This window comes from Cyprinodon tularosa, unplaced genomic scaffold (genome assembly GCF_016077235.1).
Source record: "Cyprinodon tularosa strain WSP-4 unplaced genomic scaffold, ASM1607723v1 ctg7, whole genome shotgun sequence".
Lineage (NCBI taxonomy): Eukaryota > Metazoa > Chordata > Actinopteri > Cyprinodontiformes > Cyprinodontidae > Cyprinodon > Cyprinodon tularosa.
The window spans coordinates 1,118,669-1,144,024 of record NW_024039451.1 but is presented as its reverse complement, the minus strand read 5'-3'; the positions used below and the strand labels follow the sequence as shown (position 1 = coordinate 1,144,024).

Below are 25,356 nucleotides of genomic sequence, written 5' to 3'. Positions count from 1 at the left end.
TCAGATTTTTGAAAGATTTTTGGAATATCGAAAACTTAACCTGTAATTTTTTCTTTTTTTTTTTTTAAATGGTCCAAACATTGTTGATCTTTTTTCTATCCTATTCGACCATTTTTCTTCGTGTTCAAAAGCTGCAAAAAATGTGAGTGCTAAATCTTCACCACATGTTTTTTCCACATTTTTTCACCAGCAAACGTCAGCTAGTTAATCATATGTATCCGTGAGAAAAAAATGCACATAAGGTGAATATGTCCCAGATGTTGCTGTGGCATATGTCATGGGCAGGTCTCCTTTATAAATAGGAGCCTGAAAAACAATCCTGGTGTTCACAGAGGAATCCAACTGACAATGTTTGGGATTTTGATTGCAGCTGCCATCTTGCTGGAAACCGTCTCTGCCACCTCCGTAGGTTCATTTTTTAATAAGAAAATTCTTAAATTAAGGGTTTCCAGTAGCTTAGATGTCATTTTAGATTAAAAAAAAATCTAATCTTACAGTGTTGTGTCCCCGAAGCAGCTATATTAGTATTTTAGTTAATCTGTAGTGCAAAAAATGTGTTTGACTTTGTGTTTTATGATATGATGGAGTTATGCAGGATGCCTAACTATTTCATAAATATAAATTTGAATCCTTCATTTAATAATAACTAACCCCATGTATTGAATTTTTCTTTGCTGACCTTTTGCAGCTTGGTGTTGTCTCTACTGAGGGAGGACAGGTAGAGGGAAAAAATGTTTACCTTGGGTACAGGCGCTACATGGACATTTTCAAAGGCATTCCCTTTGCTGGGGTTCCTGGAAGGTTTGAGAAGCCAACGCGTCACCAAGGCTGGGATGGTGGGTAAATCAGCCAAACTGTCACTTATGTCTATTAAAACCTTTGGCCTTTCAAAAAAGACGGATTACAAAGACTTTTGACAGGAATGTAGAAAATGAAACATGGTAACTTCTACATGAAGCATGTAGAATAGCCCTTTAGAGCCAAATGAAGGTCTGGCACTCATCCTGACTTCAGCTGTTAGCAGCTTAAAGTTAGCCTAATGTTTTTCTTGCAGTGCTTATGCACAGTGTTGGTTTCATTACATAAAAATGCAACTAGTTATTGTTCCTAGTTTCTTTTCTAAAAAGTATACTAAGTTAGCAGCTCAGTTTGGAGTCACTAGCTGAGTTACTGCACAAGCTCTAAGCCATATATTATACTTTTTATACTATAAAACATCACTTAAGTTGGATGACATATTGTGAGAGCTGGGAGTTTTAATTAAAAACTGAAACTCACAGGTAAAGCAGAACATCATAAGAGTAGCAGCGGATGACGCTAGGAATGAATTTGTAATTTATTTATAACTTAAAAGCTGTAGTGACATATTTTATAATATGCCCTATGCATTTACATTTCAGTTTTTTAATGTGCCTTTATTTAGTTCAATAATAAAACATGTAAAGGGAGCTGTTAAAAGAAGTAATTAAGTTTTTTTAAAGTGCTGTTTTTAACTTTAAAATTAAAAATACATTTATCTTCAACTTTAAGCATATATAAAGCATATATACATAAGTGATGTTGGAACAATACATGACCACAGATTACACTTTTGCAGCACCTCTAGTCCACGTTAAATGTTCAAAAACGGAAATTAACCTATTTTGGGTCACAAATGTCCTTTATTACATCTTAACCCTTTAAAGCCTGATCCAAGAATAAAACAAAACAGAAAATTACTTTTTTTTTGTTTTAATTCCTTATTTGCCCTTTTACCTTAATACGTAAACAGAAAAAACAGAATTACATTTTTGATATTAATAATTTATTACTATGCGATAGGTCAAGATTATTTTTTATGTAGTCTTCTGCTCTCTGTTATCAGGTATATCTGATTGTGTACAATAGGATTTTGAGCAAAGTTTTTACCATTAAATTATGCAAAAGGTATCAGACGCAAAACATTTCAGAAACCGTATGTATCAAATACGATACATTTAGCATTATAGGGTTAAATCACAATGGAATGTGAAATAATGCCCATGTTTGCATTTTGCATATGCTTTTCTTACACTTTTTTTTTTCATTTGATCAAAAACCATGTCACAGACCCAAATTTACTTTACCCCAATTTATGCACCTACAGCTATCTTAAAATGTGTACCTCACGTGTCTGTCTCTAAACAGGTATTCTGAAGGCCACTAGCTACAAGGAGAGATGCCTTCAGCTGACTATTCTAATGAATGATGTCTATGGCAGTGAGGATTGTCTCTACCTGAATATCTGGGTTCCTCACATCAAATCGGGTAAATCTTGGAATTAAAACACTGTGTCTGAGATATAGCCAGGGCTAACTTCAATATTCCCCTATTTTTTCAGTGGCCTCCGATCTCCCTGTTATGGTCTGGATCTTTGGTGGAGGTTTCCTGGTTGGAGGCTCAATGGGCGCTAACTTCCTAGATAACTATCTGTACAGCGGACAGGAAATCGCAGACAGAGGAAATGTTATTGTTGTGACACTAGGATACCGTGTGGGAGCTCTTGGCTTCCTGAGCACCGGTGACTCTTCTATGCCAGGTAGGTAACCGTTAAAAAAGATTCTGATGTTATTTTAACCTTTTATTGCAAACTTCACTTGGGTTCTTGTTTAGGAAATTATGGTCTGTGGGACCAGCAGGCCGCCATCGCATGGGTGCACAGAAACATCAAATCATTTGGAGGAGACCCCAACAAAATCACCATCTTTGGAGAGTCTGCTGGAGGAGCCAGTGTTAGCTTTCAGGTAAGAAACTGCCTGAACTAAGAAGTTAAAATTTTTTAAATATATATATATATTTTTCTGTTTTTTGTCTCAGACCCTCACTCCTCACAACATGGGGCTCATAAGGAGAGCCATCTCTCAGAGCGGTGTTGCTCTTTGCCCTTGGGCTGTTAACAGAAACCCTCGCAAGTTTACAGAAGAGGTAGGTGGGTCCTCTTATGGTTTGTACCATCGAGGTTACATATTTTTAAAACCTAGTTATGGGACTTTTTTTTTTAACCTAACCCTCTAGATTGCTCTGAAAGTCAACTGTCCCACCGATCATAACATGGCCAAGTGTCTTAAGATGACCGATCCCAAGACTCTGACTTTGGCGGCAACTATCAATTTGTCCGGTTCTCCTGACGGTAAGCTATGCACTTATATCTGACCTCATGCCAGACAAAACATTGTAAAGTGGATCACAAAAAAAAAAACGTGTGCCAGTTGGGCAAACTCCCATAAACCCTTGAGCACTCTGCATAGGTTTAAAATAAATATTTCATTTGATATAGAAAGAGAAAGACTGCACTCAAATGGTAAATATGTGCAAATCTTTACACAGGTTTAAATCTAAATCGGCTGTAAACATGAACCATTGTTGGGTAAATACACAAAAGTTTTTAATCCCTTTAGCCTTACATGGTTATTTTTTATGGGAAAGGCCCAATTTATTGTCCATAAAGACCTTCATTTTTTAATTAACTTTACTAATATGCAACATTTTCAAAACAGTGATGTAATTTTCTGAGTTTGAAAGTGTTCTACAAATCCTCTAATGAGCCACTGGGAAAAAAAGAAACTAAACAATTTACAAGCTTATTCTCTGTTTTGGCAACAAATTCCATAGGACACTTGATTCGTTACAATAAAGAAAATTTGACTCACAAGTAAATTTTCCTGAAATAAATAACAGGTATCAAAATTAATGGGGAAAAAAATATTTTAAGTTGGACTGCATGGTGGTATAATTGATAGCACTGATGCCTTGCATCAAGAAGGTTCTGTGTTCGATTCTCTGCCCAGAGTCTCTCTGCATAGAGTTAGCATGTTTTCCCTGTGCATGAGTGGGTTCTCTCCAGGTACTCCGGCAGACCTGTCTTGGTGTCTCCCTCCGACAGACTAGCAACCTGTCCATTGTGTAGCCAGCCTTTCAACAATAGGATACCGGAGATAGGCACTGATCCACTGCGACCATGACGGATTAAGCGGAGACGACCGATGGAATAGTTTAACTAAAATTAAAGCAGCACTGTGCAACTTTTAGCCACTAGGGGAACTAGATCTTGTACAGTGCCACAAAATTGAACAGTCTTCCTCTGTGTTCTCAAATCCAACACAGCAGACCACTTCGGACCAGCAAATTGAAAAGTCGTGGAGTTACTTGTAAAAACAAGGCCACTTCTACCCTAATAGATTAAATCCTACATAAGAGAACCAAAAATATGTCTGATAAAGTGTCATCATGTCTGTTTGATTGCCTAACAATAAAATTCTGCAGTTAGAGCTCAAAGTGCTGTAAAGTGGCACTCTGGGTTCATTACTCAATCAGCAATGTGTCAGACCCTTATGTTATACAGACAATATGTCATTAATCATGACATGTTTATTTCCATGATATCCCCTAAGACTCAAGTTTTGTCAGGATTAAGTTTAAACATCAGAGGCAAATCTACATTTTTGTAATCAACACTTTGCATCACAATTTATCCATTTTCATGTCTCCATTTGTCAGCCCCTATTGTGTACAACCTAGCTCTGTCTCCTGTGATTGATGGCGACTTCCTGCCAGATGACCCGTCCAATCTGTTCCACAATGCTGCCGACATTGACTACATGGCTGGAGCTAATGACATGGATGGACACATCTTCACAGGCTTAGATGTTCCATCAGTCAACTCGGGCCTCTTAGACACCACTGTGTGAGTTACAATAGACTTACTGAACTTTGGGAAAAATGTAACATGTTGGGAGCAGTTCAAGTATAAAAGCTTTAAACCACTCTTGATTTCTATAGCCTTTCCTTTTAGGAATCAAATGAAAAAACACGTGTGTTTAGATTTCAGTCTAATTTTAGTCTTCTCCTCTTGACTGCAGTGACGAGGTGAAGAGGCTCTTGCGCTCCTTTACCAAGGAGAAAGGAACGCTTGGTTCAGACAATGCCTTTGCCACATACAGCTCAGAGTGGGGAAGTAATCCAAGCGGGAAAGATATCAAAAAAACTGTTGTGGCCATCGAAACAGACTACATCTTCTTGATTCCAACTCAGGCAGCTCTTTATCTTCATGCCTCCAATGCCGGGTAAGAAAACGATCCTTTCTTAACAAGTATCATCTGCAGAGATTTCTATAGAAGCTGAAGAGGAGCTTAACAATTTGTAAAAGTCTTTTTTTAAATATAGCTCAATGCCTTCAGTCGTCACTTATTTGGTAAACAAATTGCACCTGTAGGTATTTTTCTCTCAGTATACATACATAGACAAAACTGTTGGTACCCCTAGTAAATGAAAGAAAAACCCACATGGTCACAGAAATAATTTGCATCAAACAAAAGTGATTTTTGAAATTTACCAAATAAAAGTCAGACATTGCTTTTGAACCATACTGCAACAGAATAAGAAAAAAAAAATTGAACACACTTACAAAACAGGCCTGGATAAAATGATGGTACTCCTTAAAATAGTGCATGGGGATGTACACATTAAATCAAGGCATTTCCCCTAGTCAGCATAATAACCCCAAAAAATCTATAATTTTTTTAAAGCTTTTTATTGTCATTACTCTGTCACAAGTACAGAGCAACAAAACAAACTCTCTGCATTTAACCCATCCCTTTGGGTAGCAGTGGGCTGCCTTATGCGACGTATGGGGAGCAGTGTGGGGTTAAAGCTGAAGTCTGTAAAAATCACTTTTTTGTCATATTGGCTAAAACTGTCCCTATGCCCAGACAGCAGTACATGTGATATGTAACCTGTGAAAAAAACTGCTTCAATTGGTACCGCCTACTGCCTGTATTTCAATCTGGAAAGAATAATTCGGGACGAGTCAAAACAACCAATCACAGCCAGAGGAGCGTCTGATAGAGTGTCAATCACAGCTCACACACGCTGAATCCCGCCCCCCTTCTGGTCGCATGCGGTAGCCGCGCAGATGCTGTGAGAGGGGTGGAGCTTGGAGGTGGGGCATGAGTGAAGCAGAGAGGGTGGGGGGGTGGCGTGAAACCTGTTTTTCTTCAAATTTTCAGTCGAAGTCTGCTCTCTTCTCAATGTTACAGACTGCAGCTTTAAGGGTCTTTTGCTCAGGGACCCAGTGTGGCAATCTGTGGGAGTGGGGCTCGAGCTCAGAACCTCTGGATTCCAAGCTCTTTGTTCTAACCACTAGGCCGCCACTCCCCGTTTTGTGAATCATGACCTAAATCCTAAATGGAGTAAATTAAACGTGCTGTCATGACAAGGCACCCTTCAACTGGGACAGTTTGCTAATGAGGAGTGGGTCGAAATACGTGCTGAGAGGGGCAGAATTATCAATGCCAGTTACAGGAATTGTTTGTTTGCAACAATTGTATCAAAAACTTTTGCAATAAATATATCAAGTTAAGGGGACCATCATTTTTTGTCAGACCTGAGTTTATTTTGTTCATAGTTTTGTTAAAGCATAGTTGAAAAGCAATGTCTGACTTGATCTTTTCAAGTTATTTCTTGACCATTTTGGGTTTTTCTTCCAAGAAACTATTATATATATACATATATATATATATATACATATATATATATACATATATATATATATATATATATATATATATATATATATATATATATATATATATATATATATATATATATATATATATATATATATATATATATATATATATATACAGGTGCTGGTCATAAAATTTGAATATCATGAAAAAGTAGATTGATTTCAGTAATTCCATTTAAAAAGTGAAACTTGTATATTATATTCATACATTACATACAAACTCATATATTTCAGATGTTTATTTTGTTTAATTTTGATGATTACAAATGACAACAAATGAAAATCTCAAATTCATCGTATCAGAAAATTAGAATATTACTGAAGACCAATAAAAACAAAGGATTTATAGAAATGTTGGCCAACTGAAAAGTATGAACATGAAAAGTATGAGCATGTACAGCACTCAGTATTTAGTTGGGCCTCCTTTGGCCTGTATTACTGCAGCAATGCGGCGTGGCATGGAGTCGATCAGTCTGTGGCACTGCTCAGGTGTTATGATAGCCCAGGTTGCTCTAATAGTGGCTTTTAGCTCTTCTGAATTGTTGGGTCTGGTGTATTGCATCTTCTTCTTCACAATACCCCATAGATTTTCTATGGGGTTAAGGTCAGGAGAGTTTGCTGGCCAATTAAGAACAGGGATACCATGGTCCTTCAACCAGGTACTGGTAGCTTTGGCACTGTGTGCAGGTGCCAAGTCCTGTTGGAAAATGAAATCTGCATCTCCAAAAAGTTGGTCAGCTGCAGGAAGCATGAAGTGCTCTAAAACTTCCTGGTATGTGGCTGCGTTGACCCTGGACCTCAGAAAACACAATGGACCAACACCAGCAGATGACATGGCACCCCAAACCATCACTGACTGTGGAAACTTTACACTGGACTTCAAGCAACGTGGATGAAGTGCCTCTCTTCTTTTCCTCCAGACTCTGGGACCTTGATTTCCAAAGGAAATGCAAAATTTACTTTCATCAGAGAACATGACTTTGGACCACTCACCAGCAGTCCAGTCCTGTTTCTCTTTAGCCCAGGCAAGACGCTTCTGACGCTGTCTGTGGTTCAAGAGTGGCTTGACACAAGGAATGCGACAGCAGAAACCCATGTCTTTCATACGTCTGTGTGTGGTGGTTCTTGAAGCACTCACTCCAGCTGCAGTCCACTCTTTGTGAATCTCCCCCACATTTTTGAATGGGTTTTGTTTCACAATCCTCTCCAGGGTGCGGTTATCTCTCTTGCTTGTACACTTTTTTCGACCACATCTTTTCCTTCCCTTCGCCTCTCTATTAATGTGCTTGGACACTGAGCTCTGTGAACAGCCAGCCTCTTTAGCGATGACCTTTTGTGTCTTGCCCTCCTTGTGCAAGGTGTCGATGGTCGTCTTTTGGACAACTGTCAAGTCAGCAGTCTTCCCCATGATTGTGTAGCCTATAGAACTAGACTGAAAGACCATTTAAAGGCTTTTGCAGGTGGTTTGAGTTAATTAGCTGATTAGAGTGTGGCACCAGGGGCCATCAATTTTGAACCTTTTCACAATATTCTAATTTTCTGATATGATGAATTTGAGATTTTCATTTGTTGTCATTTGTAATCATCAAAATTAAACAAAATAAACATCTGAAATATATGAGTTTGTATGTAATGTATGAATATAATATACAAGTTTCACTTTTTAAATGGAATTACTGAAATCAATCTACTTTTTCATGATATTCTAATTTTATGACCAGCACCTGTATATATATATATAAAACATTCTCAAAAGCAAAATATGTACATAGGGATGCAGTAGGTATATAAATAATAATGTGCAGCTAATGCTTGTCCAGCGAATGAGATGGACTGATTGCCAGCAGGGATGTTTGTGAGTGGATGATCATGTGTATGCCTAAGGAGGAGATGTATGAAGGTAGCTGGAGGAGGAAGGATGCTTGTGAGAAGGGAGGTGATGTGTCTGGTTGTTTTGGTTTGTTGAAAATTCATTTATTTATTTCAGCAATAGATTTTTTTCTTTTTTTTTCCTTTACTGATTTTGACAAATAGCCAAGAAAATATTTCCAGTGGTCCCCAAACTCTGACAAAATAAGGATAGGTTTAAGGTTTATAAATATTCTGAGTTGCTGTTTGTATATTTAATTTTCCACTAAAGAACTGGTCGCACCTATTCGTACCTGTTCTCCGAACCCAACCGTCTGGGAGGCCTCCTCACACCCTTCCCCAGCTGGCTTGGAGCTGACCATGCTGATGACTTGCAGTATGTCTTCGGAAAGCCATTTTCCACCCCACTGGGATACTGGCCTCGCCATCGTGACGTTTCTGGATACATGATCGCCTACTGGACCAACTTTGCCAAGACGGGGTATAACAGGAAAACAAAATACATTTACCAACTACAGAAACTGATCACTTTATTCCTGACATTTTCTTTTTTCTGATTATGGTTCCAGAGACCCTAACACAGGAGATTTGAGCGTTCCTGCTTCATGGCCAGCATTCACGTCCACTGGACACAAGTTTGTAGAAATCAATGGAGACATGGACAGCAGCTACGTAAAAGAGAAGCTTAGGATGCGTTATGTGAATTTCTGGACCAGCGTCTTGCCCAACCTTCCTACAATCTACTCAGATTAAAGATCTTGAAAAAACAAACTCTCCTGTTTTGTTTTTTTGCTTTTATTTGTTTAATTGATTATCTTTAAAATGGACAATTTAAACTTTGTCCAACTAAGACATTGCTTTTTAGCATTCTTTAGCATCTCTTTAGCTTTTCTGGAATAGTAGGTCATACCCTCATACCCTTTGGTTTTTTTACTAACCTTATAAATAAAGCAGAAATGTGAACCAAAAACGTAATTCTTTAAATAAATTCCAATTTCTGTCACAGTCCCTACTAGATTAATTAAATGAAATTATTGTGCAGCCTGTGTACTTTTGCATTTCTTCTAAATTCTACTGAAATGTGATGAGAAATGTAAAACCAAAAGCAAGTTATATCGGATTTATTTTAAATCTGCGGTCACTATCTAAATGTTTTATGAGACACATGCAGCAAGGAAACGAAAACAGGAGACTCACAATAGCGCTCTTGCAAAAAACTATTCAACAGAAACTTTTGAAAATGTATATTTTCGAACAATTTAGACATAGCAGTAACAGTTATAGTGACAGGAAAGTCTTCAGATTTGGCTGTATGAATCAGGGCTTTTCCTCGATCAGGGTGAGCAAGTTTGATAAAAAAAAAAAAAAGATGGATCATTCTGCTGAAAACTGTCGCATGCCAGTGCTGTCACAAACAGGTGAGAGCTTCATTGTTCTATCGTGGAAGATATAGCCCTACTACCAAGACTGATAAATAATTTGGGCCGCCGCATTTCTTTATGCCCCTATAGTGGTCTTTGATGCATTAAAAGCAGGGGTCGCCAATGTGAGGCCTCTAATGGAACACAAAGGGTACCCTTAGGGTCAACTCAACTCACCAGTGGGCTAAGTTTGAAATTTTATCCTGCTGCTCTTCTTTTTTAATCATTCATAGATAATTTCAAAACGACAATGTCTAAAATAAAATTAGAAATTAAAAGAAATAATAGAAATATGTTTATAATTCACCAAGTTTAGGTGAACGCTGACCCTTGTAGTTGATGGGTTAGTATTGGTAGCTCTTCCTATGACTCCGTACCCCTGAGGTGGCCCTCTGCCTTGAAAAGGTTGGTGACTCCTTCTGCCCTAAATTATATTTCCAGGAACTCTTTTTTTTTTTTTAAAGGTCGCTGATGTTTCATTAAACATATTCTTTCAAATACAACTCTTAAATCTATTAATGATTATTGATAGTGATTTTGTTTTCGTTCTGTTTGTTTATTAATATAAGCCAACTTGCACATCGCTAGTGTCCAATAGGCTGTTATTTCTGATTGCCTTTATAAAGACGAGAGACTATACCTGTTATATTATAAAATAAAATAAAAACCTACTGTCTTTTGCAGGCCTATGTTCATAGTTGGTTTCATACTGAAAGACGATACATATACATGTATATTTACATATGATATAAAGATTATTGAAACTAATCCTTTCTTCATTTAAATAGTGACTATAGATGCCCCTTTGACAACATTTATAAATAAAGTAGACCTTTTTTTGCGCTCTTCTTTATTTCAACTCAATTAATAATTCCATGCGATTATTCCATTCGGTTTGTACTTGACAAAAATAACAGCAGATGGTGCTAAAGACAAATTTGTCTTCATCTACATAGTTACCATCTTATTTTCTGTATTATTCCTGTAAAGTAAATAGTAGTTTTGTTACATTTTGTTGTTAATCCAAAAATGTGTAAAAGGAAAGAATATTGGTGAACAATACTTCTATGGTTTCTATTGTAAAAGATAGATGATTAAAAAAAATAATAAATATTTTGATTTTTTTTTTTTGCATAAGTAGACCTTGATAGTTATTCCATTCAGTCAGCAAGTTACCTGTTTTTATGCAACAAAATAGAAAATAACGTATTCAAGGCTTAATTTTTTTAATGTTATATAAGTACTTTATGGCTGATGCATATATTTCTCTACAGTAATTGTCTGAGTTGGAGTATGTCAGCTGAACTAAACAAAACTTTTTTTTTTCATCATCTCAACAGAATTTGTATCATAAAGATGAACTGAAAAAATGGAGGTATGAAAATGCTGTTGATACATAAAATGTAAATTAATACATCTTGAATAAAGTTACAGGAAGCTCAATGGATTTTTTTGTCTTTTTTCCTCTCTAAGGTTTTACACCAAATGGTTACAACCTCATTATTTTTAAAAGGTGTAAAGTGTGCAAACATGTTATCCTAAAAATCAAACCCTATAATGGGCTTAATGAGAAACCTCTGGGCTTTTTTTGTTCCACCTACAATAAAAAAAAAAGGTTAGGAGCTTAAAAATCGTAGTCAGATTAATTAAATGTATCTATTTAGCATCTTTCAGATGAAACTCGCAACATGCCTCACAAAGAATAGCTTCAAAACTTCAAAAATTAATAAATATATAATATATTAAAGGTTTAGTGGAGTATTTTCAATACATTTTTGAAAAGAACCACCTTCTCAACTTAAAAAAAAAAAATGCACATGCACAACCCTATACCCCCTCCCAAGAGGGAATGCCTATTAAATGCATGCAAGAGCGTGCACAAGCCCATTTCTCCTCGTGCACGCTCTGTTTAAAACTTGTTGTATGTATTGCTCGTACAAGCTTACTTCCCAAAAGAAGATTTGCAATATTTCCACTATGTCAGACTCACCACTGGCCATGAGCACATAGGACGGCCTTACGTAAACATATCACCAGAATGATTGAAAATTAGGAGGACCACTTATTTTGATGATCCACTCGGAAAAAGAACATCCTCCACTATACTTATAATAAATAAGTATGAAATTCCAAAAGTGTGTAGGCCTATCATGGATCAGTAAGGGTACTGTACGTGTGAGGTTGTATCAGTTTTTCTTAAAAATATGAGTGTAAGATTACCCAGCCTACCTGGCCAGTGGGTTGTCCCCCTAAACCAGGGGTCACCAAAGTATCCTGCCCTCAAGGACCACATGGAGTCATCATCTTCTGAAAATGTCACAGCTCACCTGTGGGCTAAGTTTTAAATTTAAATTTTATTTTGTTACTTTTCTTTTTTAATCGCACCTACATTTATAGAGATCTCAAAATGACAATACCTAAAAGAAAACTGAATTAAAATCAAAAGAAACAATGAAAATATGTTTATTATGCATAAAGTTTAGTTGAACTCTGAGTCCTCCAGTTCACGGCTCAGTATTGGTATCGCTTCCTGTGACTGCATGCAATGCTCAAAATTTCTCATCGTACTCGCCATATGTCAATGTGTGCCAGCATGTTTCAGCGTGCTCATAACTTATACAAAACACATCCATAACTTATCCAACATATGTCATCGTTTTTCCCAGGTTTTCCGTACGCCATACGCTGGCCAACACTTCTCTCACCACTGCTCCCAAGTACAAGAACGTGAACTATGGCATCAAAGTAAAACTCAATGACCTGGCTGTGAAGTAGTTTGGTCGAGGGTCAATAAGGTGAACCAAAAAAAAAACAGCTTCAGCCACCGGTTCCAGTTTTTCTGTTGTCTTTTATTCCTTTTCTCTCTGACAAAACATTTTTCCTCGAGCTTCCAAGAGCTCAGGGCTTATATAATCAAGTTGCAACACACCTGCACTTGAGTGGACCAAGCCTCAATTAAACAGGTAAAAAACAAAAAAAACAAAGTCTAAACAGAGACACAAGAATAAACTTAATCTAATTTACAAACTCATCTACATAAAAAAGAGTCTGCAAAATAAACAGTGTGAAACAAAATAATTCAAAAAGTTACTTTATAGAAAAACAAACAAAGCATAACTCCAAAGGAAACCCCTCTAAATGGTAGAACCCAGCAAAGTAATGGAAGACATCATTTAGTCAATTTAGTAGGAAATACTTAAACAATTGTGAGTAAAAAGGAAAACAAATACCATGAATATACTTTGAAACAAAATAAACAATTTCATCCAATAATCCTGAGGTAATAGCTTTAACCTAAACATAAATAGATGGAAACTGAAACATAATGCTAACACAAAGAAACCCGGGATAGTAAGTGAAAGTCAAAAGTGCAAACTATTGTTTAAATTTAAGCATTATAAATCAGAAGAAAGAATAACGGACAAGTGGTAAACATAAACTAAACCACTTTGTCACACTGGCCCTGAAAACTGGGACTGAGCTGTATATAAAGAAGCAGGAGCAGGTGGGTTAGATGAATGGTAATTGGAAAACGGGCAGAGTTAGGCAGGTGAATGAAATGAGCAATTAGGCCAGCTCTCAGAGCGATGATAATGACAGTTTACCGAACACAGAGTATCAAATGTACCAGTTTTATCATTGTACTGTGTTTTATCGTTTTAATCTACTTTATATCTAACTCATTGTAATAGTGTATGTATGCCTATATGCAAAAATAGTATAAAAAATCAAATTTATAAAACCATTAGCATGCACAAAACTAGGCCATTTCTTGGTGCTTATGTAAACTCTTTGGATAGAATTCCATGACATGCGGGTTTCAAAAGTATTAATGTTTGTTGCTCAAGTAGAAGTATAAATCCTACTGTTTAAAAACACTTTGGTAGAACTAAGAGCATCAAATTAAGCTACTGATAGTAAAGTAAAAGTAATGCAAAAAAATAAAAGATTCTTTAATATACTAATATAAATGACATATTCTTTAATATACTATCCGATTAAAAAAGCATTCTTCTACAATTCTACAATTAAGCTTTTCAAGTAGAAATGTAAAAGTAAAATTTTTGAACCTACTTATAGTATAAAAGTAAAAGTAATGCAAAAAAATTGACAGCTTCTTTAATATACTATCCCATTAAAAAAGCGTTTTCTACAATTCTGGATGAGAATTTATACTTAATTTTATGTTGGTATGTGGTAAACAACAAGTTGGTGCAGCACCGAGTCCAACCACATAGAAATTAATTGTCTGGATGAAACAAATTATTTAGATGGCATTTACAGGCCTCATGAAAATGAGCTTATGTAAAAAAAAAAAAAAAACTAACAAGTCTATGTTTAAAATGTAAGGAGTAGAAAGTAGAGATAATTGCAAAAATAAATAAGTAGAAGTAAAAAGTTGTCTAAAAATAATTACTGCAGTGAAGTGTAAATAGGAAAAATTTTTACTTAAGTAGAATTAGGTAAAGTATTTGTACTTTGTTACTTGACACCTCCGCTGAATTGTAAATGTTTGGAAGCTGAAACCACAATTCAGTGATGTTTTAAGGTTATTGAGTTTACAGCTGATTCTTGCCCTGAGTTATTGCCTCTCTTATGCTTCAACATGTCTTTCTTTAGTTATTGTTTGGTTTCTTCATTATAGGAAGCCGGTCAGTCCTCCCTGCACTGGATAAAATAAAACAGTAATTAGATGTGTAATGAAAAACAACATGTACAGGGATTTTAAAACAGGCTAAAATTTGCAGCTACATCAACGGTTTGTCATTTCGCGGTTGATAGGTAAGTTATAGCAAGCCGACAGGAAAAGCTTTAAATAGTAGGACATGCATAGTTGTAACATAGATTCTGTTGCATATTTTTGTACTGTTATGAATGCATTTCAACAACAGCCTGGTAAAAAACAAACAAACAAAAAAACAGAAAAACTACAGAATTTTAGTGTGCTTTTTTTCCCATCATGCCTATTTTTAGTAAGGCTGATAATGAAGACGCCCATTAGATAACAATGAACAGTTCAGCTTTTAGATGTACAAGTAAGAGGCAGCCGATTGGCTTTACAAACTTGGTTTCCTTTTGGGACTTTGAGCTGTGTATCACAGCTGTATAAACTAGGTTTTGCTTCCAGATAAAATTGGATTTTGTTTTCCTTTTGTGATAGGGATAAGCTGGCACCATTTGAAGGCTGGAAATAGTAACCAACCACCCCCTTCCTCAACATGAATGTAATGATTTGGAATTCCTTTGAGTCTTTTTTTTTTTTTTTTACTTTTTTTATGTTAGTTTCCCCTTAGTTTTACTGTAAACTTTTAGTATTTTTGAGGTTATATTTTCTATGTGGAGTTTTTTTGGTTTGATTTTAATTTATAAATAGGAAATTACTGTTTTTTGTTTAGGCTTAACCCTGTTATTAGTTATGCTATTTGGGTCTTAACATATTAGTTCCCTTTTCTTATGTTAAGATTATTTAGGTGTTTCATCTGAACCTCTAGTTTATCCTTTCGTTTCTTTTCTGTTATTTGTTTTTTATTATTTTTATCATTATTATTTTTGTTATTTATTTTATTTATTTTTTTATTATTGCACGTCCCAAGCCCGTAACATCATAAATGACCCCTCACAACCTCACACCCCCACTGTTCTCCCTGCTTCAATCTGGGAAGAGACTTTGAAGCATTGGATGCAGGTCCAGCAGATTCCACAACAGTTTCTTCCCCACTGCCATTAGACTGCTGAATGTTTTGTAGAATGGGTTTATTGTATTGTATTTTATTTTTATATTTATTATATTTTATATATATGAACTAGGGATGCACGATATTGGGATTTTTGCCGATATCCGATATGCCGATATTTTAAAACTCAGGTAGCCGATAACCGATATCGATACCGATGTTAAAGCTGGACAAAAATAATTGGTCATTGAAAATAGCAGTTTTGTTATCCATTTCTGACACTTTGAAAAATAATATACTAAAATATATTTTCATATGCTGATATCAAATAGATTTTTAAAAACGCGGTATCGATCTATTTTACTTTCAAAATCTCGTGAAATTTCATCGCAAATTCTTGTGAGATTTTGTTAGTAAAATAGATCGATACCGCGTCAATATATCAACATATAAAAATATGGCAAAATTTCGTGAATTTTCAGGGGATTTCGTAGCATAACGATGACATATAGCAATATTTCATTAGTAAAAGAGATTGATATGGTGTTTTTAAATGGCAATATATCAGCATATGAAGATATTAGTGATAGTGATATTTTAATGTATCAATATTTTTTCCCTCGTCTTTAGAAGTTTTTAAGTCTGTAAAAAAGAAGTTTTTGAGGAAGAAGAAGAAGTAGTATATATATATATATTTTTTTTTTGACTTTAGAAACTCAGAAGCTGATCAAATATCGGGTTAAATATCGGTGGGGTGGCCGATGTCCGATATTCAGTTTTAAGGCCGATACAGGCCGATACCGATAGGGGGCCGATTATATCGTGCATCCCTAATATAAACACATATATAAACATATATATATATATATATATATATATATATATATATATATATATATATATATATATATATATATATATATATATATATATATATATATAATATATATATATATATATATATATACATATATATATATATATATATATATATATATATATATATATATATATATATATATATATATATATATATAAATGTTATATATATGTAAATTTACAGTCATTTTTACTATTTTTCAAGGCTGCCCTTTTTAAAAGATGAAATTGTCCAGTGAGCTGTTTCCAAACAAAATTTCTGTGTTTTACACTTGTGTAAACAAATTGACAAATAAAATCTGTCTTATTTCTTTTATCTTTTAATGTGTCTTTCAGTTTATTTCATGTCTATTTTCATTTTTTAAATTTTTTTTACCAGTTCTGTAATGTCTTTGTTATTTCTTTTTCTGTATACTCAGTCCGATGACATTCAGCTGGAGCCTTTCTTGTTTTTTATTGCTACAAATTATCCAAGTCAGTTCACTTGTTCTCAGTCTGTTTTGCTTATGTCAACCACTTAACTGTCTTTTTTTGTGTTTTCTTTCACCCACCACTGGTGAATATTGGTTCCATGCCTCATACGTTTTTAAGCTTTTTTCATAGTGTTAAATAAGCCTCATCTGCTTATCTACATATGGGCCCAACTAAGATCCATAATTTCTGACAGCTTGAAGTCAAATTGAACCCAAAATATCATATATGTTCTTTATTAATACTGAATTATCCAAGGTTATTTTACAATGGAAAAATGAAGGCTTTCAATAATGTCAATAATAAGAGAAAGATGCCCCCTTTTCTCTTTCAAAATGTAACCTTGAGATTCTGGCTAACATTAAGAGTTCCACCACATCAAAAGATTAGTCTTTAACACCTCTGTTTGAACAAAAACTCATTACATAAACTGGTTTCTGTGAGTGCACCACATGGCATTAGATTTTGGCAAGATATTGAAAATCGGTCCATGCACTGTTTTTTTTTTTTTTTTTTTTAAATAGTCCAAACATTGATGACCTTACTATTCTATTTGACTAGTTCTTGTGTAAAAAAAAATAAATCAAAAATGTGAGGTGTACATTTTTACATTTTTAAGTTTTTGTTCACATTTTTTCAGAAGCAAATCTTTAAATATTTAAGATGCTCTTGATCCTGCACACGTGAGCTAGTTAGAAATTATGTAACTGTGAGAAAAAACCCAACATTAGGTGTGTATGTCCCAGGTGTTGTTTTGCCGTTTGTTGTGGGCAAGTCTCCTTTATAAATGGGAGGCTTACAGCCATCCAGGTGTTCACACAGGAATCCGAATGACAATGTTGGGGATTTTGATTGCTACTGCTATTTTCCTGGAGGCCGTCTCGGCCACCTCCGTAAGTTCCTCTTCAATTAGAAACTTCTATAATCGGGGATTTCCATCATATTCCATATCATTGTAGATTAATACATTCAAATTTGACAGGATTAGTTTTAATGAAACAGCTATATTAATGATATTGCTCCTTGATGGTGAATAGGGGATTTTTTTTTCTTCTGTACTTATATTAGGGTTGAGCAGACTGCTTAACCTAATTCTTAATAGAATTTTGAATCTTTCATTTAATAATAACTAACCCAATTTATTGAATTTTTCTTTGCTGAACTCTTGCAGCTTGGTGTTGTCTCTACCGAGGGAGGATTTGTTCAGGGAGAAAATATTAAGATTGCTACCAATCGCTACATGGACGTTTTCAGAGGCATTCCCTTTGCTGCCATCCCTAAAAGGTTGGAGAAGCCAACGCCTCACCAAGGCTGGGATGGTGAGTAAATCAGTCACAGGCCTTTGTAATCAGTGAAAATTTTCAATTCAATTCAATTCAGTTTATTTATATAGCGCCAAATTCACAACACATGTCATCTCAAGGCACTTTACAGTTCAACCAGATCATAATTTTCAGTTATATCTAATTAATGCTCGCCTATTGCATGAGTTACATATGATGCGATAGTTCACATTAAAAGATGATGCATGGCCTTTCTTTAAACAAATGCAAATTATGTTAAACATATCTTCAGTCGGGGGAGATATTTGCAGTAAACATTTGACTAATTCCAATATCTAAAAGATGTTTTCATGCCAAATAATATACATGAAAAAGTACAGTTTATAAAATATACTGAGTAGAAAAATTCTCATCAGTTTTTAAACATTTGATCATTCAACTCAGTTACTGGACAATAAAAAGTAACTAGTTACTAGGCAACCTAACCATGTTTATTTTTCTTATCTAAAATGTCTATTCATTTTGATTTCTTTTGTCTTATGAAATGACTTTTGTGTTAACTGTAAATACAGCTGAGTGGGAGTTCACTTAACAGCTTTAAATGTTTAATATTAATCAATAAATTCAGCAATTAATAAATCAATTAATGAAAAGGACTAGATATCTGAAACATTGTATACAAATATACACCATTGTAGTGTGTGTAGTGGGACAGGTGATTGTATTTCACATTTATGTTAACTTGATTATGGACTCATGTTTATAATAAGAGCGTAAAGCAGGTTTGATGTTTTAAGACAGGGTATGAAACTGAAAAACAGCGCTTTTTTTTTTAGAAAATTAACACAAAAAAAAAGAAAAAATACTTTGTTAAAAAAAAAAACATCAAATAGGAGTCACGCTATTCCAGTTCACTGTAAAAACAAAAAACAAAAACACAACAGTAAACCATGCAGGGGAATTTAGTATAACACTGACACTTTAGTGCAATGTTTTGGAAAAGCACACATCTGTCAATGTTGCTGATAGATGAAACAATGAGAGGTGCTTCATCAGATTAGAGTTAATTGTAAAGATAAAGTCCTTGTTCACGGACTTACTGAGAAAATCACAGGAACATTTGGCCTTTGACTCCAGCAAGAACTTCAAGTCTAGTATTATCATTAATCTGCATGGCTCTCTGCAATGCTTTGCATCTCTCCTCTCACTCTATGCGGGCAATCAAACCATGGCACTGCCCAAATTATGGACCATCAGCCAAATGACTACACATAAGCTAATAATAATAAACTCACCGATCCTGCTAAATCTCTGCACAAAAAAAGAAAAGCAGCTCTTTACCCTTAAATAAGAGAACCAACAACTATTAAAGATTATTTTGATCAATCAAGTTAAAGTAATACAATGGATTAGAATGCAAGTACCACAACTAGGTTACCAATGTGTGTAACATATTTTTGTTAGATTACTACAGTAATTAAAAAATAACATTGTTACTAATCCTGTTATTATCTGACGCTGTTGCTCCCAATTTAGACTTTTGTTTTAGTATTGATTCTTAAAAAGCGGTTCCAGTTTTGTCCGTCTGATTTAACAAAAAATCATGACATTGTAATATCACAACAAAGAGGGTGTCCAGCTTAAAGTACTCACATACATAAAATATCTGAGACACATGGTAATACACTAGACCAGGCATGTCCAAAGTCGGTTTCCCTGCTCGAGCACAGCTGATTTTCATTGAAAGCTGATTAGCAGGCTTTTGCAGAACTGCAATCATCAGAATCAGCTGTCCTGAAGCAGGAAAACCTCTAAAACCTGCAGGACAGTGGCCCTTGAGGACACACTTTGGACATGCCTGCGCCTAGACCTACTTCACCACTTAAATGCATGTACTAATAGCAATTGGATGGACAATTCTAAGTACCGTAAACTACATGTTGAGAAGAAATGTATTTTACCCCTCATTATCTATCTTAAAATTTGCCCTTGTGTGTCTGTCTCTCAACAGGTACTCTGAAGGCCACTAGCTACAAGGACAGATGCCTTCAGTGGACGGTAGTCATGGATGAAGTCATGGGAAGTGAGGACTGTCTCTACCTGAATATCTGGGTGCCTCACATCAATAAAGGTAAATCCTTGGAATGATCATAGTTTGTTGAAGGCTTGAACAAGAAAAACTTCTTAGCCCCCCCTTTTTTTTAGCTGCCGCAAATCTGCCCGTCATGGTTTGGATCTTTGGTGGAGCTTTCATGCTTGGAAGCTCAATGGGGGGTACCTTCCTAGATAACTATCTGTACGACGGACAGGAAATCGCAAACAGAGGAAATGTTATTGTTGTGACAGTAGGATACCGGGTGGGCGCTCTTGGCTTCCTGAGCACCGGTGACTCTTCTATGCCAGGTAGGTAACCTTTAAAAAGATTTTGATCTTCCTTTAGCTTTTTCTTACAAACTTCAATTGGATTGTTGTTTAGGAAATTATGGTCTGTGGGACCAGCAGGCCGCCATCGCATGGGTGCACAGAAACATCAAATCATTTGGAGGAGACTCCAGCAAAATCACCATCTTTGGAGAGTCTGCTGGAGGAGCCAGTGTTAGCTTTCAGGTCAGAATTTGCCTCAAGGAAAAAGTCCTAAGTCAGTTTAAAGGTATTAAAAATACATATATTTTCTGTTTCAGACCATCACTCCTTACAACAAGGGGCTTATTAAGAGAGCCATCTCGCAGAGCGGTGTCGCTCTTTGCCCTTGGGCTGTAAACAGGAATCCCCGCCAGTACGCAGAACAGGTACATGGGCTCTCGTAAAAGTTGTATTGATTATCTGGATTACAAAGTCTTTAAGCCTAATAAAGGGCCATTTGTTTAACCTAATCCTCTAGGTTGCTAGGAAAGTCAACTGTCCCACCGATAGCCGCATGGCCAAGTGTCTGAAGATGACCGATGCTAAGTCTCTGACTTTGGCGGCAACTTTAGAGCTGTCTGGCTCTCCTGATTGTAAGCTGTACACTTATTTCTGGTTACTTATTGGGGATGTTTGCTGGAGCAAAACATTGTAAAGTGGATCACAATAAAGATCTTGATATTTTAAAGCTATGTTGAACAGCATAAAAAAGAAATTTATATGAGATACAAAGAATGTGGCCAAATGGTTCATGTTTAAACAGCTAAGCTGCCATAAACACTTTATTACTTTATTATTAGGTGAATGCACAAAGGCTTTTAATCACTTTAACCTTGCATTTTCAGTACTAAAATTATTATTGTCATTTTGTATAGGAAAAGGCTACCAGCAATTAAGAATCTAGAAATGACCCTCTTCTTTTTTAATTTACTTTACTAATATGGAACATTTAAAAAACTCAGTTTGAAAGCTTTCTGCATATACTCTGGGCATAAACACTTTTACCTAATTGTATAAGTTAGACCAGTTAAATAAAATATTTAATGCGTGGATTTTGAGAGGAGGCAGCATTACTAGGAGAGAGAAAAAAAATCTGAAACTAAAATATGCCCAGCTAATAGCTTTTAACTAATCAACATTTTGACTGTGTAATGTCTTATTTATTTTGTTGTTGGATAAAAAATACAGTCAAAAATGTATGGAAAACAATATTTTAACTTAATTTTCACTTTGCCAACAAATTCTACAGGACACTTCATTCATTGCAGTAATGAAAATTGGACTCAGTAATTTTACCTAAAATAAAAAAAAAAAAATTATTTCATAAAGTTAAAATAACCTATGAGTAAATATGTGTTATTAAAATCCATATCCTAAAGTTCCTTTATAATCTGTATATAGTTTATTTATAGTTATTCTATAATCTCTTACTCTCTGTTTATAAATACACCATTTATAGTCAATACATACATTTTCTCTGTACACATGTAAATGAATATTTATATCCTGTATAGCACTTCTGGATAGATGCAAACTACATTTCGTTGCTATGTACTTGTGACAGTGTAATGATGATAAAGTTGAATTCTATTCTATTCTAAAGCAGGACCTTTAGACGCTCTGGGTAACATGACTTATTCAGTGAAGGATCTGACCCTTTTGATTTACATTGGCAAGTTTTTAAGAAAGGCAAGTAATGCACTGGAAAAAGGACCTAGAAATAAGTACAAACATTCTTAAATTAAGTGTATTTACCCTTAATTTGAATATTTGAATAAGGGCCAATGGAATGAGTGTTTTTACTCTTAAAATAAGATATTTAGATAAGATGCACTTGAAATAAGACAATGCAATTTTGTTTTCTTATTATAAAGGTAAATTGTCTTGTTCCATTGGCATAATGTCTCTTTTACCTCCTCAATTCAAGAACAAATGCACTTATTTTGGGAAAAAATAACTTATCTAGATTTAGATTTTTTCCAGTGTGCGTTCCAAGTTGTGAATATCGACCTGAGAAACCATTTGATCCAATACTTGGGTCAAAAGTTATGCAGAGCTGCTTTAAACTGTGTCATCTTTGAATTGACTAAAATGTAATTCATTATGACCCATTTACCCCCATTGCCTTTATTGCCCTTAGATTCCCAATTGTGAATGAATTTAGCTCAAATATTAGAGGAAATTAACTTCACACTTTGTATGACGATTGATCGAACTCCATATCTCTGTTGGTCAGCTCCTGTGGTAAACAACATGGCTCTTTCTCCTGTGATTGATGGCGACTTCTTGCCGGATGACCCATCGAACCTGTTCCACAACGCTGCTGACATTGACTACATGGCTGGAGCCAATGACATGGATGGACACATCTTCACAGGCATAGATGTTCCATCAATCAACTCGCCCCTCTTGACGACAACTGTGTGAGTAGTAATAGACTTAATAAACATTGCGATATATTTTATGTTGGGAGCAGGTCAGGATCAAAAAGATTTATACCAAACTTGATTTCAAATGTCAATGTTCTATGAAAAAGAGTCATTCATCTAAGTGTCCAAAATTCTCCTCCTTACTGCAGTGATGATGTGAAGGGGCTCTTGCGCTCCTTCACCAAGGAGAAGGGAACGATGGGTTATGAAAATGCCTATGCCACATACAGCGCAGATTTGGGAAGCAACCCCAGCGGGGAAACAATCAAAAAAACCGTTGTGGCCGTCGAGACAGACTACCTTTTCCTGATTCCCACTCAGGCTGCTCTTTTTCTCCATGCCTCCAAGGCCAGGTAAAAACAATTTTTTTTATCATAATATCAGTCTCAGTTATTTCAGACATTCCTGTGCAGCTCCCATACTAAACTATCACACTGAGAAAGAGAGTGAATTTATTCTGTAGAAGTTTCAAGGCACCAGAGAAGAGAGTGAAGTCAGGTGCTTGGTAGTCAATATGTCTCTGGTATTTTAATTTCTTATCTATCCAAATCTGTTAACATGCACAGAGATTATGTTTCACTCCATTGTCTGTCACTGCACTCCTTCCCATTTCAAAGACCACAGATAATTGTTTGGCATGCTGTGTCAGTTTGTACCTGCCTTTCAAATATTTTCAAACAGGTAACATGGGTTGTTGCTGTTGTTTTGCTCAACTGACTGCTTCCATCTTCTTTGCACCCAGTTAGTAGATCAAGCTTGATGTACTAAACGTAATCTATAACTCAGATGCAACACACCTGCTTGTAGGTGTTGCACTTTTTCTGGTTATTCTGTAGCTCCAATTTGTGAAATATATCTCAAATTATAATAGAAATAACACATTTCTTTACCTGAAAAAAATATCCAGAGACAGATATTTGAAAATTTGAGTCCTATAAAAAGATGTCCCGCTCCTGATTTCCACATTCACCACCTTAAAGTCAACACCTTGCATGGCTTCCATGTGCTCTTTGCAGGGTCTTTTTTTCCAAACTTGCATGATGCCTTGCAAGGAGATGAAATTTATTTTTTTATCCTCATCTACCTCGTGTTTGCAATAATTATCTTCTAACCCAAGGGCAACGCCTTACACTGACTGCAGCCTCAGGCACCCTTCCCCTCATATAGGCTGTTGTATTTTGTCTCTTGGATGGGTTGATCTGGAACACATTTCATTGTGCTGATTCTTAAGGAGATATAAGATGAAAATAGTTGGTTATATGTTACATTTGATTTTTATTTTAAAGAAATAGAAGATCAGATGTTTTTATTTCTTTTTCACACCACATTAGTAAAATCTTATTTTTGTCTGTCTCAAATTCAAAATAAACAACATTTAAGGTTTGTTGTATTTAGACAAACAAGGAAAGGTGCCAATACTTCTTTGAGGTGCTGAATCTTTGTTAAATTTTCCACCAAAGAACTGGTCGTACCTACTCGTACCTGTTCTCTGAGCCCAACCGTATGGGAGGTATCTTAGAAGCCTTCCCCAGCTGGCTTGGAGCTGACCACGCTGATGACTTGCAGTACGTCTTTGGAAAGCCATTCTCCACCCCACTGGGATACTTTCCACGTCATCGTGACGTTTCTGGATATCTGATTGCCTACTGGACCAACTTTGCCAAGACGGGGTATAACAGCAACACAAAATACATTTAGCAACTACAGAAACTGATCACTTTATTCCTGACATTTTCTCTCTTTCTCGTTATGGTTCCAGAGACCCTAACTCAGGAGGTCTGAGCATTCCTGCTACGTGGCCAGCATTCACATCCAGTGGACACCAGTTTGTAGAGATCAATGCAGATATGGATGGCAGCTACGTTAAAAAGGACCTAAGGATGCGTTATGTGAATTTCTGGACCAATACCCTGCCTAGCCTTCCTACGATCTACTCAGAGGAATGAGCTTGTGCTTATCATGAGGCCACTGATCACGGTTGGTTTGAAAAAATAAATCAATATTAAAAGCAAAGCTCTTGTTTCATTTTTCTTTTTACCAATAGTAATGGTGTTTAGCTTTTTTGTCTTTAAAAAACCTTATAATACTTTATCCATAAATAAAGTACATGTTTGATCTAATTTCAGTTACGTTAAAGGTATTTTGGAGGTTTTTCGCAAAGTTTTTAAAAGATCCGCCCTCTCCACTTAAAAAAAAATGCACATGCCAGAGGATGCACAAACCCATTTCTCCTTGTATACGCTGTATTAAACAGTTTCTGTTCTCATAGCTCATACAAGCTTACTATGTGCACACATCCTCCCTAACCCCTAAATCCCTTAATCATTATATACAGCGGGGACTATATAGTGGTCTTTATAGCGAACTTGGGTAACTGAACGT

The 25,356-nt window shown here is 35.6% G+C and overlaps 1 protein-coding gene across 2 annotated transcripts; it reads left to right on the top strand.

Annotated features, from left to right (window-relative positions):
• Positions 1-253: 253 nt before the first annotated feature.
• On the top strand, positions 254-24,935 carry LOC119772083 (bile salt-activated lipase-like). 2 transcript variants are annotated; one of them, XM_038268372.1, is made up of 11 exons: positions 254-405; positions 18,031-18,178; positions 20,154-20,273; positions 20,348-20,545; positions 20,619-20,749; positions 20,824-20,931; positions 21,024-21,138; positions 22,782-22,968; positions 23,124-23,327; positions 24,435-24,644; positions 24,734-24,935. In XM_038268372.1, the coding sequence occupies exons 1-11, from the start codon at positions 349-351 to the stop codon at positions 24,918-24,920; spliced, it is 1,665 nt and encodes a 554-aa protein (XP_038124300.1). In that variant the 5' UTR covers positions 254-348; the 3' UTR covers positions 24,921-24,935. The 2 variants fall into 2 exon arrangements, with proteins under 2 accessions (XP_038124300.1, XP_038124301.1); XM_038268373.1 differs by lacking the exons at positions 18,031-18,178; positions 20,154-20,273; positions 20,348-20,545; ... (5 more) ...; positions 24,435-24,644; positions 24,734-24,935 and adding exons at positions 689-836; positions 2,167-2,286; positions 2,360-2,557; ... (5 more) ...; positions 8,685-8,894; positions 8,983-9,169 and having other exon boundaries at positions 268-405.
• The last annotated feature ends 421 nt before the right edge of the window (positions 24,936-25,356 follow it).

Coding starts and splice junctions, on each gene's coding strand:
- LOC119772083 (XM_038268372.1), top strand. CDS start 349: ATGTTTGGGATTTTGATTGCAGCTGCCATCTTGCTGGAAACCGTCTCT. Junction 18,179..20,153: donor GCCTCACCAAGGCTGGGATG/GTGAGTAAATCA, acceptor GTCTCTCAACAG/GTACTCTGAAGGCCACTAGC. Junction 24,645..24,733: donor ACCAACTTTGCCAAGACGGG/GTATAACAGCAA, acceptor TTATGGTTCCAG/AGACCCTAACTCAGGAGGTC.